The sequence below is a fragment of the Homarus americanus genome, unplaced genomic scaffold, assembly GCF_018991925.1.
Source record: "Homarus americanus isolate GMGI-L3 unplaced genomic scaffold, GMGI_Hamer_2.0 scaffold36426, whole genome shotgun sequence".
Taxonomy (NCBI): Eukaryota; Metazoa; Arthropoda; class Malacostraca; order Decapoda; family Nephropidae; genus Homarus; species Homarus americanus.
The window spans coordinates 769,868-785,966 of record NW_024741106.1 but is presented as its reverse complement, the minus strand read 5'-3'; the positions used below and the strand labels follow the sequence as shown (position 1 = coordinate 785,966).

At 43.4% G+C, this 16,099-nt stretch overlaps 1 protein-coding gene across 1 annotated transcript; it reads left to right on the top strand.

Annotated features, from left to right (window-relative positions):
• Positions 1-14,897: 14,897 nt before the first annotated feature.
• On the top strand, positions 14,898-15,765 carry LOC121875580. The gene is made up of 2 exons (XM_042380167.1): positions 14,898-15,043; positions 15,135-15,765. The coding sequence occupies exons 1-2, from the start codon at positions 14,898-14,900 to the stop codon at positions 15,763-15,765; spliced, it is 777 nt and encodes a 258-aa protein (XP_042236101.1).
• The last annotated feature ends 334 nt before the right edge of the window (positions 15,766-16,099 follow it).

Genomic DNA, 16,099 nt, shown 5'->3' with positions numbered 1-16,099 from the left:
AAGCCGTAATCAATGATATGGCCATTAAGACTCAGAGTCTTGACGATAGTTCTTGAGTCTTTGTACCGAGTTTCTCTCTCCTGGCGAGAAGTACTGTTAGAAAAGTATGATAAACAGGATGGCCACACCGTCTGTTACGTTTATAAGAGAGAAAACGACCCAAATAAATATAACTTAATAAAAAGTAGCCTCGGGTTTTGGGGTCAGTTTATTTATTTATTTTTTTGTTTGATACGCAAACTGTTTGGTGATAGAGTTCGTTGTACATTTACAAAATAGTATGTTTGGTCTCTTCTCATTCTCAGGCAGGCGCTGTGACTTCGTTGAGATGACGAGAAAAAGACCGTCAAGTGTAACTTATCAAATTTGACTTAAAACACGTTAACGCTTAGTGTTGTGTTGCGAGAGTGAAAAAAGTCGGGCTTTTACACTCACACTGGGATTTTAGTCGGGACTTCTCGGGGAAATAACTGGTTATATTACCGCTTCAGTCATGATCGCTGTCGATGATAGCGATATGTACAACACAGAGATGTTATCTACTCTGCCGATAAGAAAAAAAAAGCCACAGGAGGAATACCATCCACGTCGAACACTGGACACGCCGCTGCAAGTCATTTGTTTATGTGATCCAGAGGATTGGCGCGTGCTGGTGTTGACGCTGTTCCACTCAGTGTACACACTCCCTAAAACTGGTATTGCGCAACCACTCACCGCCGCACAACGACGTATGGGTAAACAGTACGTCAGGAACTGGAATAAAAATTACTAAATGGTAAAGTAACAGTAAATACCTTCATGAAACTTGGTAACTTTCATGAGTATAAAATTTCAAGGAGTGCTGAGTTGAAGAATATACGTTCCGACTAAGTGGAGTCTCTCTGTTGTCACTCGGGATATATAAGCGACAAGATGAAGACAATCCACTGATCCTACAAACTACGCTGACAGCCCACAGATAGCGACGGTCAGTATATACGGTCTGTTACTGTCAGGAATGCAGGTGGTGGGAGGCTGTACGATCATGTAATCACAATATTCAGCGGTAAGAGGTAAGTGCCCAGTAACGCCATCTTGCAGGTGAGATGTGAGAGGTCAAATATTAGCGGTGTTTAAGAGTTCTGACTTTTAACACCGAATACTGGAAGTATCTTGGGGTCAGACCCTTACTGCAGAGTGTTGCCAGTACACTAATCTATACTTTCTAACGTCGAGTGTAAACATGACAACGATGCCCGTAACCCTCACTGTTATGACCAGCTCAAACAGGTTCAACAAAAAGCAATATTAAGAAGAGTGAAGACAGAGTCGTAACGTCCAGTGTTTATGAATACAGAGTTGACGATAACCTTAGTAATCAATACTGGCGATAATTAACGGCCAGTATCTAAAGTCGAAAGGGGTGCAGAGACCAAGTGGATACAGCTGTCTCCTCCTGTCCGTAAGATCGCTGGTTGGCGCACAGGGCACCTCATCACCCAGCTGTGAATGAGTAAGAGAATGCTTTTAAGCTCAGTGTCAGTCGCGCTTCCTCTTCTATCACCGAAAAAGTCTTTGTTTACGTACAATGTGCTGGCGAAGTTTTAGAGGTAAGTAAGTTTACATTACGTTTTAACCAACATTAAAATCCAAAATTTACTGTCGAACAATTAAATTCATCGACTGTGCCTTACACGTCGAATACTGAAAAAAAAACGAATGAAAGCCTAACCCTTGTCATCTGGAAATAATTATCAGGCAAACCCATACTGCGAGGAAAACTTTCCAAAGATAAAATCAACTTCCTCCCAACTTTCCTGCAGGTGTTGTTGTATACATGATCACGTTCCCTGCACCTGTGAGTGTTTCGCTCTCAGGTAAACACCTGCTGGCTGGGCTTACCTGCCTGCGATACTTGCTACTTCCACTTAATATTGTTATTGTATGTTGCGAAATATATTTTATCATACCTTCTGATACTCTTTTACTAATAGTATTCATTAAAGTCAACAATTCGTTCCTGCTCATAAACTCGTACCTTTGCCAACATTATTTCCCTGTGGTATACTGTTTGCCAACACTTCCCTGTTGGGATAATTTCTGTTTATCACACCTATTCACCAACTCGACTAAGTTTGTACTGACACTTGCTCACCTGTGTAAATATACTTTCAGGATCGTATATGATAACCAAACAAAATATTTTTCTTGCAGTATCTCACCTGTTAAAAATACTTTCAGTTTATACTTAAGTCATCAAGTTTCCTCATTAATGGATTATTGACTTTTATATGAATACAAAATGATCTTCAAGACGTTCATTCTGCTACTTATGCATCTCTTGAGAGTAGAAATATGAGCGTATTGAGCGAAGAAGGTTAAGTCAACTATATTGAGAAATAGAATCATCATCATAAATAAAAAACGGAGTTGGGCCAAGCGATGAACCCAGCGGGACGCCACAAAGAATCTCAGGTGAACTGGATTGAGTTACACTTTCTATTTGACTATAGTGGCGAGTGAGTCACGAGCTCCTGCCACTCCCGACACACTTTATGACCGTGATGTGTACATTATACTGCATGACCGTGTTATGAGTTACGGTACTGCATGACTGTATTACGTACGGGTCATGATACTGCATGCCTGCATTACATACGGGTCATGGAACTGCATGACCGTATTACGGGTCATGATACTGCATGACTGTATTACGTACGGGTCATGATACTGCATGACTGTATTACGTACCGGTCATGATGCTGCATGCCTGTATTACGTACCGGTCATGATGCTGCATGCCTGTATTACATACGGGTCATGATACTGCATGACTGAATTACGTACTGGTCATGATGCTGCATGCCTGTATTACATACGGGTCATGGAACTGCATGACCGTATTACGGGTCATGATACTGCATGACTGTATTACATACGGGTCATGATACTGCATGACTGTATTACGTACGGGTCATGATGCTGCATGGCTGTATTACGTACGGGTCATGATACTGCATGACTGTATTACGTACTGGTCATGATACTGCATGCCTGTATTACGTACGGGTCATGATACTGCATGACTGTATTACGTACAGGTCATGATGCTGTTTGTTTAACTGTCATGTGGGTATTACATGGTATGACTACTCTTGGTGCCATTAAAGGAGACATAATAATCCACCATAATCCTTCTTCAACAACCAAATTCCTTAAAACAATTCAAGCTCAAGAGAAGGAGTTGTTTGGCCGACACATTTATCAGTCCTGGCTGTAATAACTTTCATGTTTATAGTTTAACGTCAATTAGTTGTTTGTTTGTCTGTCTCTCGCAAATAATAATTATCAATCGGTCAATAAATAAAATATCGAATCGTAAATATGTTGCATCAGAGACAACGATATCTAACACGCTAAAAATTAACACCTCTTAACACGACCATCTCAAGACGATGCCAAGAACACCAAATGTGAAGAACACGGACAGACATACAACCACACACTAAATAACTCCATCTTGGTGTTTATAGAGCCTTTAAAGAACAGGTTTAAGAGTGTTCTGTGTATATTGGTACTGCTAAATACTCCTATAATATCTCTCAAGATTATATCCACATACTGTACTATGTCGATATATAAACCATTATGTACCAGCTTTTAATACACAGTGCACTGATAACACTCTGTAACATGCAATACCCTAATGACCTAATCCCTGGGGCCTAATGGACAACCTATGTGATCTGTGGTTTGTATTTTTTTCTGTTCTACCGTTCACAGGATAAGTATAGAGTGCACAATTAACTAGTTGTTGTCATTTGCAGTATTAAATTCAGTACTATAGACATCAGAACTAATATCTAACACACACACACACACACACACACACACACACACACACACACACACACACACACACACACACACACACACACACACACACACACAGTCACAACCCCACACACATACGTCGTAGTCAAAGCACGACACAATGTTGACACTGATCTCAAGGAGCCAAAACTCTCATCCAGAGGAGCACCACTACAAGGTCGGCGCCTCACCTCACCACCACTCTGCCCTCACACTCGGATATTGTGACCACCAGTGAGAACCTTTACATGCGGACTTATTTTGTGCGTCTCTTCGTTATCTAGATTACGTTGGCATGGGTTGGGTTGGGTTGGGTTGGGTTGGGTTGGGTCAAGGTAGAGTAGGTTTGGCTTGGCTTGGTTTGGTTAAGGTGGGGTCGGGTAGGTTTGAAAAGGTTAAGGTAGCGTAGGGTAGGTTGATGTTAAGGTAAAATTAGGTTAGGTTAATGCTAAGGTTAAATTAAGTTAGGTTAATGCTAAAATTAAATTAAGGTGGGTTTAGTTAGGTTAGGTTAAGTGTATTTTTAAAGTCATTTAAGTCATTTCATTAATCAAAATTATTGGGAAGAGTTACCATATTTAACTGTCTGGGATCTACCAAGCAATTATTTCAATATGATCATCTGAATTATGAGGAATTTGAAGTAAATTTCTCGTCGTGGTTCTTGAAAAGCCTTCAAAAGGTCCATCAACTATATATTAAAACTTACCCCAAAAGTACAAAAGGTGAATAAAATGGCAAAATTTATATTTCCGCAAAGAGAGAGAGCAAATTAAACACCTTATTTTAGCTGTCAGAATGTGCCGTGACGTCAACGTGAATATTTAATTTAGGTACTTATGCCCTTTTGACCCTAGTGGTCCACGGATGTTAGCTAACTCTTCATTTTTCTTTCATAAAAGTAGAAAAAGGGTAAAAAAAAAAGAAAGAATGGGAACTACTGAGTAGTTGTTATAAAAATGTGACACTCTTAAAGAGGTGAAGAGAGGGGTGGAGAGGTGAGGAGAGGGGTGGAGAGGTGAGGAGAGGGGGTGGAAAGGTGAAGAGAGGGGGGGGGGATGTGAGGAGAGGATGAAGATATAAGAAGAGGTGAGGAGAAGTGAGAAGAGGGGTATAGGTCTATACACGTGATGAGATGATATTGGAACTTACTCACCTTTCCCTCTTAATTAACAAAAGTAATAACAACAACAACAATCTAAACACCATCTTGAACTAAGCAAACACACACACACAAAAAAACTGATTTCACTCAAATTGTATTTTTTTTCCTTCGTTCTTTTTCTCTTAACAAAAAAAAAAGAAAGAAAAAGAAAAACCCACCACCAAAGACTGGACACCATCTTGAAGTAACCACAAAAATGTTACAACTTCCAGGAGGCGAGAAGAGGGATAAAGGTTCTCAGGTAGAGTCTTGAAGGTAACTCTTAGACGGTAAGAAAGATACAGGAGTTTGGTAAGTCAAGAGCAATGCTTACATTGACATTGGCCGGGTCAATATTTGGCACCCCCACTATTTTATCCCTTCGAGTGCTCAAAAATCCGCTCAAGTCTCATCGAATTAGGAATGAATAGGGTTAATTTGTGTATCCTATTCTGTGGGAGGGAGACGGCACAGGTAACCAGACACTTACCTGTACCTAATCAAGTGGTTAAATAAGTAGGTTGGTTTTATACTGAAACTTGAAGGCCTAGGTAAATATTTCGTGTTGTTTTTTCAATGTTGGTGTTTTGGTTTGAATGACTATTGTTCAGTGTGTTTCTGTATGTGTGTTTGTGTGAGTATTGTGACCTTTGGCAGAATTCAATTTGGTGTTATAAACATGATCTACTGATTATATTATATATACTGTAGAGAGAGGAGTAATGTTGCTCCAGAATGACAAAGGATGACAGGCACTCACCCAGACGAACACCTGTACAGACAGCTCCTCACTACACTACGTCAGCTGTCAACAGACATTAAAAAATCAGCAGAGCGTTAAAAACTGTCATCTCGATCCTGTGTTGAATCTTTAAAGAAACGCTTCGACTAAATTCCTCGAAGCGTTTGTTATCTTTAATCGACGGCTGAGGACAGCAGAATGACAGACTGACGGAGAGTTACGTAGACGGTAAAGAGCAGAGACAGACTGACAGAATTAAGTAGAGACAGGATGACAGAAAGTTCCGTAGAAGGTAGCGGCAGAGACAGGCTGACAAAGCTACGCAGACGAGAGGCAGATGCGAATTGAAGAACAAGTTGACAGGGATCACACAAACATACTAAAAGGAACCTCCTTGGTGGTGGTGGTGGTGGTGGTGGTGGTGGTAATGGTGGGTTGGTGGTGGTGGTGCTGGTAGTGGTGGTGGTGGTGGTGGTGGTGTGGTGGTGGGGTGGTGGTTGTGAGTGGTGGTGGTGGTGGTGGTGGTACTGGAGTGGTATGGGTGGTGATGGTGGTGGTGGTACTGGTGGTGGTGGGGTGGTGGTGGTGGTGGTGGTGGTGGTGGTGGTGGTGGTAGTGGTGGTGGTGGTGGTGGTGGTAGTATCGGATCACCAACAGCTGAAGACACACAAACACACTATCGTAATCTAAGAATCGTTGAAGTCTACTTGATGATGAACGAAAAAAATAAATAAAAATAAAAATTAAAAAAAAATTCAACAGGAAGAACCCAATATATAACTAACAACACGAACACATAATATACAAGACAAAATAAAATGAACCCAAAAGAAACACAAAAATGGGAAATACCAATAAAAAGAGAATGTAATGTAAGATAATTAAAATGAATAAAAAATGTAGAATCAATACTGTTTCATCATCTTCTTCATCATCCTGCTATCTTGTTCCTCTAGTTCACATTTCTTCTCTTCCTCGTTCTCCTCTACCTCTTTCTCCCTCTTTTCCCACTCCTTCACTTCATCCTGCACCTCCTAATCTTCCTCTCTACCCCTTCTTCTCTTACTCTTCCTTTTCTTTCCCTACCCACCCCTCCCTTATCTCCTTCTTTACCTCCTCCTCTAGCTCCTACACTTCTTCCTCTTTCTACTTCCCCTCCTCTACCTTTTATCCTTACTTCACCCCCCCCTCTTCCTCCTCCACCACCTACTCCACTTCCTTAATATCCCATTCTCCTTCACCCAATCTTCCTCCTCCTTCCCCCCATTACACTATCCATCCACCTCTTCCTACACCTTCTCCTCCTTCCCCCAACCCACTAACTCCCCCCCACCACCCTACCCCCCTCACTCCACCCCTACCCCCCCACTCCACCCTACCCCCCCACTCCACCTTCCTTCTCCTTCCCCTCCCCCCCCCTTCTACCTCTTCCTCCCACACCACCTCCTCCTCAAACGACGTCTTCACCACCGCTCTAAGTCTGGAAATAATCACCTCAAATTAGAGTAACAAGGCGATGCTTATTTTGGTAGAGCTGTCCATCAGTGGTGATCGTCAAAGGGTTCAAATCAACTGTATCATTCTACAATTTGCATGGCGGACTGACTCAGCAATCCTCCCCATGAAAAAAAAATGAAGCGGGAGAGCTGCAGCATCACGTAAGAGGGGGGTCTGAAGAGGAGGTGGGAGGAAGGTAGAGGATGAGGAAGAGATGGAGGTGAGGAGAAGAATAGAAAGAAGAGAGGGGGAGTTCATCTATGTTGTTACGGGGTGGCAGATTTCTTCTTCTTCTTCTTCTTCTCGACTTCATCCTCTCTTTCCTTCTTCAGTTTATCTTTACTCTTTCCCCCTCTTCATACCCTTCTTTCTTCTTCTCGCCCTCACCCTTGTGCGTCTCTTTTCCTATTCCGTCTACTTCTTCTCATATCCTCCTCCCCTTTCACCTTGTCCTTGTCTTCTTCCTCCTCCTATTCTCCTCTTCTTTAACCTCCTTCTCTTATCATCCCTTCTTCCTCTTCCTGCTACTCCTATCCTTCTCCTCTTTCACCTCGCTCTCCTCCTCCTCATTCTTCTCTCCCTTGTTGCTTGTTTTCCCAGAGTGTATGGAGACCTACTACAGTACCATAGGAGACAGGGAGAAGCGGAGATCTACAGTCAGTGCTATGTTTGTTTCTTCTCCTAGTGTACACAACAACCATGAGAGAGAGAGAGAGAGAGAGAGTATATGGACAGGAAGGAAATGGTCACGGTAAAAATAACAACATGGTGTAAGTTTAGGACACGACAAACTTGTGCTGTGAGCTTAGGACATGACCAACTTGCGGTGTGAACTTAGGGCCTGTAAAAACTTGTGGTGTGAGCTTAGGACACGACAAACTTGTGGTGTGAACTTAGGGCCTGTAAAAACTTGTGGTGTGAGCTTAGGACACGACAAACTTGTGGTGTGAGCTTAGGACATGGCCAACTTCTGGTATAAGCTTTATATGTGACAGACAAACTTATACTGTGGGCTTGCAACATGACAAAACTTACTGTGCGGGACAAAAGACATGACAGACAAACATTGTTACGTGGGGTTAAGAACATGACATCATTCACTTTACTATATTACCAAAAGACATGACAACCTTCCTCACGTCACAAGATTACGCCACCACTCCTTTAAGACGGTAGTGAAAGTTGACAAGTAAGAAGGAAACAAAAAAATGACAGGAATTTTCAATATAAGTCTTCAGAACAATGCTGTGAGGAAGGACATGAAGGAATGCTGAGTGACGGTCGACAGGTACAAGATCGGATAAAATGAGAGAGGTGGATGAAGGTGGTCTGTCTCTTACACGGAGAAAAGGCCAGAAGGAGGAGGAGAGGATGAGAAGAAGAAGAAGAAGAAGGAGCAGGAGGAGAAGGAGGAGAAGAAGCAGAAGCAGGAGAAGCAGAAGCAGTAGGAGAAGCAGGAGCAGGAGGAGAAGCAGAAGGAGCAGGAGGAGGAGGGAGAGCAGGAGGAGGAGGGAGAGCAGGAGGAGGAGGGAGAGAAGGAGGAGGAGGGAGAGCAGGAGGAGGAGGGAGGAGGAGGAGAAAGGAGTAGGAGAAGGAGGAGGAGAATGAAGAAACGAGACAGGAGGAGAAGCAGAAGCAGAAATAGCAGGAGGAGAGACAGGAGAATGAGAAGAAACCTTGAGAAGGAGGAGGAGGAGGAGGAGGAGGAGGAGAAAGACGAAAAAAACAAAAGGAGGAGGAGGAGAATTTCGTTTATCAAAACAAAATACCTTGTCATCATAGTCACAGCAATGAGTCTATCAAATTAGACTGCCAGAGATCCCACGAGTCACCGGAGAGTTATACTAGTGACCAGCACGAGAGAGAGAGAGAGAGAGCAGCACACCCCCGACTGGACACAGGTACACGGCCTACCCTCCATGTATGACAACAATCAAGCCTGAGTGTCATGTTTTCCTGGATCTGTCCTCGTACCTGAGAGCCGGGGCCGAATGTTGTAAATGTCGACCAGTTTTTGTCCAGGAGTGTAGCATAAGTAATTGTTGTGTCGTGAGGTAATACCATTGACAGATTAGAAAAGCGGCCATAGTCTGATTTACGAGAGAGAGAGAGAGAGAGAGAGAGAGAGAGAGAGAGAGAGAGAGAGAGGGGTACAGTTTTCCCCTCGCTGTCAACGTTTCCATTTATCAGATCTACCGACTTCGTATTCATCATATTACATTGCATTATATTTGATGACTTTTAGATGTATTGTGTAAATAACATTCTTCTTCTACTACTTTCAAATTACTCACGGCACTGAGCTGATAGATTAATTTTACCTCAGTTCCGTCTGGCTCTTATCAGATATTACTGTGCAAAATCTTCCTCGGGTCTTTAAATCGACGAGTAAATCTTTATGCATTAGACAGCAATTATTTTGTATCTAATCTTTGTCTTGTCAATAACACATAATATTTACCTATGAACTTTCCAGCTTGGGAGAAAACAACTTTCATGCGTCAGAAATTACAAACAAAGAACTTCCCTTCTGTATCAAGTTGAAATTTTCCCCCCACCAGACGGCTGTGCTTCCTAATGAGACGTCAAGGTAAGACGACACATTAAGTAATGGACCATTCACCTTGTCACACAGCAGCCCTCAGACGCTGCTTGGTGGTCGTACAAAGCGTTATTAAGGAGCATTCATTAACAGTTGTACATTAAGTAGGAGGTTCTATTAATTTCAATTTCACCAGACAAAACCACAAGTGAAGTAAATGTATTGCTATTGTAGTGAAATTTTCATTCACTGAGCTTCCTGCATTTAATGGATATGTTTACTGTTCCATTTATAAAGCCAAGTAATAGCATGGTAGAAGAACACATTTATAACTACTACTGTTAACTTAAATAAGATTCAGTTAGCTTCTTCCTCTCGGTAAATATTCACATTAGCAAATTTTCACTAACCTCTTATTATAAAACAAGTACATTTTGTTATCGGCATCTTAATTATTTGCAATTTCTAATCTTGTCGCCTCAGGCACTACAAGCGACTGAGGGTTTATTCTGGCATAATCTTCTCTTACTATTCCTTCTCAGGACTTTATCGTCTTCCTATCTTTCGGAATTTAAGTTTTAGTATTTGTAAACTGCCACACAAATCACCCCTTAATCTCTTTGTTACCAATTTGAATTATTTTTTATCAAAGGAAATGACGCGAACAACAGACAGCCTACATAACAGAACCCAAGAGATATGTAAATAGGACAAACTGCAATAGAGAGGAACCACTGCATCCTGTAGTCTGTTAACTGTGAAGCTCAACTGCTGTAAGACTCGATCGAGAGGAAATATGGACTCAGGGTGTTAAAGCCACTTAAGAGCTGTGGTTATGGAGAAAGAAACTGGAGAATCTTTATATTATCTCAACTATTTTTTTTCTTTATCGTTTTTGTTACCGATACATTTATATGGATATTTTGAATTTTATTGTTCTTAACGTGTATTTGATAGCGCTTTTATATTATCTTCCATTAATGAACAACAAACTATCAGTCTATGTTTAAAAGAAGACCATTTTTCTCATCAACAGACCGGGATGTAGTGAACAGGACCTAATGTATACAAATAAAAACCTTCTCTACCCTCACATATACTCCACAAACCACCTCATTGTCTTGCCCTGTTCCTACGGAGCCAAAATTTGTCCATATCTTTTAAATTACTCATAGAAACCTTTCACCGCCTCAGGTCAAGCGGCTCTTCACCTTCACTCTTAACAAGATAAACAGTTGACACCTGTTCTTTCACCTGCATTGTAGACTCCCATTTACAGCTTAAAAAACGATGGATTTTCTTATGAGAATACTTTCATGTGTCACTCTGATGTCAAAGCTTTGGTCCCTACATGTGGTGTTTCCTCTACAAATCCTTCTCGTATCTCTCTCACTCCTCCCGTCATCTCCTTAAACCTCCTCCCCCTCCTCATCACGAACTACCATACACCTCTCGTCCATTAAACAACATGATACCTCTGATTTTTACTGTCATTCTGAACACGTCTGCCTTTATGACAATGCTGCAGAGATTTCTTTCAGTCATTTCTTTGCCAGATTATCCAACTTCCACACTCTGGTACTGCTTGCATGAAGGTATTTGTGAACAACATTGTGTAAGATTTTTTTTGTTCTTATGCTTCACTCTACTTCATCGATTCCTAGAGGTTTATTATCCCAGAGTCTCCTAATTATTTCTTTATCTTCACATTTTTCTTTATCTCCTATATACATTCTCTTACAATCCTTCCCGTATACCCAAAAATCAATAAGTTTGCGTTCTATGTCTTTGTATTTAACATATCTGCAGAATATTTATCTCCTGTTAATATCTCCTGAATCTTGTAACACTTTGCCGTTCATGTAGATTACCGGCGGCTGCGTTGCTTTGTCATTAAACTATCTATGTTATTTACCACTAAGTATGTCGCCCTGCATGCACTAATCTTAGTTATTCTTCCACGCACGAGACATGGTTGAGGTTTTGTCTCCTTGGACCGTAAGATATGCACACCACTGCACTTGTGAACGATGAAGACCACATTCTGTGTTATGTCGACCAATTGCGAGTTCGTTCAGGTTTTTGAAGAATTTAATGATCGGTATCTTACTGAGTTTCATGTACAGTGCAAGGCCAGGGTGAATACAGATGACTGAATGAATTGATTTATCCATTTTGTTGATTAAAATTAAACTGGGTCCGAAAACATGGCCTTGGGGTATTCCAACTTCCGGGTGCTTTCTTTCATTCTCTTACACATACACACACACACACACACACACACACACACCCTCTCTCTCTCTCTCTGTCTCTCTCTCCTTTATGCTTCTCTCTTTCTCACTCTCTCTCTTCCTGTTATATCTTCGTAATAAAGTGACGCTACTTCACCAACGATCTATAATAAAATAATCGTGCACTCGGATGGTCACTCTTGAATGTACTCTTAATGTTTTCACTCTAGTTGATTAACTCACACGAGGAGGACAGATTAGGAGTTCATAATTATAACCCTATGTAATAATTACTCACTCTCTGGGTTTTTCATTAATCTTTATAAAAGAGAGAGAGAGAGAGAGAGAGAGAGAGAGAGAGAGAGAGAGAGAGAGAGAGAGAGAGAGAGAGAGTCCAGTAACCTGTATATCAAAAGCTTACTCCACACACTCGCTGTACAATAGACAGATCCTCTCCCCCAACACCACACCAGTGAGATAAGTCTTTCAATGATGACAATGCACAGTCGTATACACCCTGAGGTTTTTGGTCCAGATTCTCAACCTATAGTACGATAAAGTCTTTACCCTTACAAGGAAATAAGAGAAAGCTTAAGGGTAACTTGACCTGACCTGACCTATTCTAACCTAAACTGACCAAACCTAACATGACCTACTCTAACCTAACCTAAACTGATCTAACTAACCAAACGTAAGCTAACCTAAACCTAACCATCCTTGCCCGAAGTTTTAAACAGCCAGTAAAGTACATTCATCCTGGACCAGTTAAGAAGAAATATTTTTACCTTACGTTCCTTTAAGAATACAGACCAATAGGGTCCTTGTTTTCTCATCACCAGTTAGGAGGAAAATTAAACGTAAGGGCCTTTAAGGCTCCCGGGGTCCTACAGGAGTGGTGGGTCCTGAAGGGGTGGTGGGGTCCTACAGGAGTGGTGGGATTCTGTAGGAGTGGTGGGGTCCTGCAGGCGTGGTGGGGCCCTGCAAGAGTGGTGAGGTCCTGCAGGCGTGGTGGGGTCCTGCAAGAGTAGTGGGGTCCTGCAGGCGTGGTAGGAACTAGACTAGGGTGTTAGTGTCCCAGTAGTGACATGACGCAGCACCTCCGACCAGCTCCTATGTTTGCCAGTCTATATGTGAAAGTTCAGTCAATGATCTGTGTGTGTGTGTGTGTGTGTGTGTGTGTGTGTGTGTGTGTGTGTGTGTGTGTGTGTGTGTGTGTGTGTGTGTGTGTGTGAAATACAGTGCCCTATACTTGTAAATAATACACACTCACAAACCCAATACACCCACAACCCTTCACTCTACACAAACCCAGTACACCCACAACCTTACACTCTACACAAACCCAGTACACCCACCCACCATTACACACGGCTGCAGGCGGCACCACCCACCACCAGCCAACCCTCGCCTCCTCCAGATATGGCAGGACACCAACACACACTATTAGCAGGGATGCATAATTCATAGTGAAGTGCTCTACAGATTACGGTGTAATATCTCTCGTCTATAACAATCTAGAACGCCGCTTCCTGGGTGGCATATCAAGGTCCTTGGCAGGGCTTTGTCTCAAGACCATTATTCTTGAAACCTATGGTCTTCAGGGCCATTTTTCTTGAATAATTTTATTTCTAAGGGCCATTTTCTTGAAGTTTGTGGTATTAAGGGCTAATGTATTATATTTTCTTGCCTATAAGGCCTTTTCTCTTAATGTTTATTGCTTCATAAAGGGCCATTTTTATTATGACTTCTTGTATCATTTTTTTTATAAATTCTACAATAAAAGGTCATTTATCTCAAGACTTCTTACTGCGCCACACGCATTAGACAGTGAATGATATGCATCACAAGTACTGCATCAGACATCATCAACGTGGAGTCATCATGATAAACAGACTCCGTTAGACATACTGATTAAGCTGTTCGTTCGTCCGTCTGACTGCCTGATTGTCTCTATCTGTTTGTCTATCAAATTGTCTCCATCTCTTTATCTATCTGTCCATGTGTTCCATCTCTCTCTCTCTCTCTCTCTCTCTCTCTCTCTCTCTCTCTCTCTCTCTCTCTCTCTCTCTAATTATTTTTCCCACCTCTATTTGTGTCTTGCAAACTCTGTCTATTCGTCAATCTTTTAATTAATCTCAATCCCTCTTTTTATCGTTCTCTCTACATCTCTGTTAATTCATCTTATCTCTTTCCATGTCTATCTACCCAATCATACAGCATTCTCTGTCTCTAACTATGTGTGTGTGTGTGTGTGTGTGTGCACAGATGTCACTCACTAAATACCAGTATCGCTGCTGTCAGTCACTGGTAACATAAATATCTGAGCAGACAAATTAATTCCTCCATGATAACAAAGACGACTGATAGACAATTTAATTTTAGGGAAAAGACGTTCACTGTTGTCAGTCTCCCGCTAAACCCTTCAACTGTTTAGCACCAGGCATCCGTGGCACTAAGGAACCGTGGCACTAGGGAACCATGGCACTCGGGAACCGTGGCACTAGGGAACCGTGGCACCAGACACTCATAGCACCAGACAACCGTGGCACCAGATACCCGTGGCACCAGACACCCGTGGCGCAGACACTCATAGCACCAGACAACTGTGGCACCAGACACCTGTGGCACCAGGCACCTGTAGCACCAGATAAATACCCGTGGCACCAGACACCCGTAGCACCAGACACCAGTGTGGCACCAGACACCTGTGGCACCAGGCACCTGTAGCACCAGGCACCCGTGGCACCAGACACTATAGCACCAGACACCACAGTGGCACCAGACACTCGTGGCACCAGGCACCTGTAGCACCAGGCACCCGTGGCACCAGACACTCATAGCACCAGACACCTTCGTAGCAATTGCAGATACCTGTGGCAACAGACACCCATGGTACCAGACACCTATGGTAACCAGACACCCATGGCATCAGACACCCGTGGCACTAAGGGAACCGTGGCACCAGGCACCCGTGGCACCAGGCACCCGTGGCACCAGACACCCGTAGCACCAGGCACCTGTGGCACCAGACACCCGTGGCACCAGGCACCTGTGTAGCACCAGGCACCCGTGGCACCAGACACTCAGTAGCACCAGGCACCCGTGTTCAGGCACCTGTGGCACCAGGTGCCCGTGGCACCAGACACTCATAGCACCAGACAACCGTAGCACCAGGCACCCGGCACCAGATACCTGGGTGGCACCAGACACCCATGGTACCAGACACCCATGGTACCCAGACACCCATGGTACCAGACACCCATGGCATCAGACACCCGTGGCACTAAGGAACCGTGGCACCAGGCACCTGTGGCACCAGGCACCCGTGGCACCAGACACCTGTAGCACCAGGCACCCGTGGCACCAGACACCCATGGTACCAGACACCCATGGTACCAGACACCCATGGCATCAGACACCCGTGGCACTAAGGAACCGTGGCACCAGGCACCCGTGGCACCAGACACTCATAGCACCAGACAAAGTAGCACCAGATACCCGTGGCACCAGACACCCATGGTACCAGACACCATGGCATCAGACAGTGGCACCAGGCACCCGTGGCACCAGGCACCCGTGGCACCAGGCACTCATAGCACCAGACACCCGTAGCACCAGATACCCGTGGCACCAGACACCCATGGTACCAGACACCCGTGGCACCAGACACCCATGGTACCAGACACCCATGGTACCAGACACCCGTGGCACCAGGCACCCGTGGCACCAGGCACCCGTGGCACCAGACACCCATTGACTATAAAATTAGATGCGGTGTTGTACTGGTTATCGCTGTCGCCTTTTGTCGAGTTTGGCATTAAGGTCTTGTGGTGACTGTACAGGCCCTGAGAATCCATGAAGTCTTATTTCCTCTCATGTTTGCGATCTAAAGGTGACTGGGGCTGGCGTGCCTCAGGGAAATATACTAAATTTGCTTTAATTGAATGTACAACTATGCACATGACGGTGTATACACTCTTGCTCTCTCTACCAGGAAGAAGAAACTCTCTACACTGCTTAACGTCAATCATCCCACAGTGGACCATGACACCAAGATGAAGCAACAACCAGGACGGAAGAGTAGATGAATG

What these genes read in the sequence shown, in the direction of transcription:
- LOC121875580 (XM_042380167.1), top strand. Translation starts at nt 14,898, where the DNA reads ATGGTACCAGACACCTATGGTAACCAGACACCCATGGCATCAGACACC. An exon ending in ACCTGTGGCACCAGACACCC is followed by an intron (nt 15,044 to 15,134) that starts GTGGCACCAGGC and finishes CTGTGGCACCAG; the next exon opens with GTGCCCGTGGCACCAGACAC.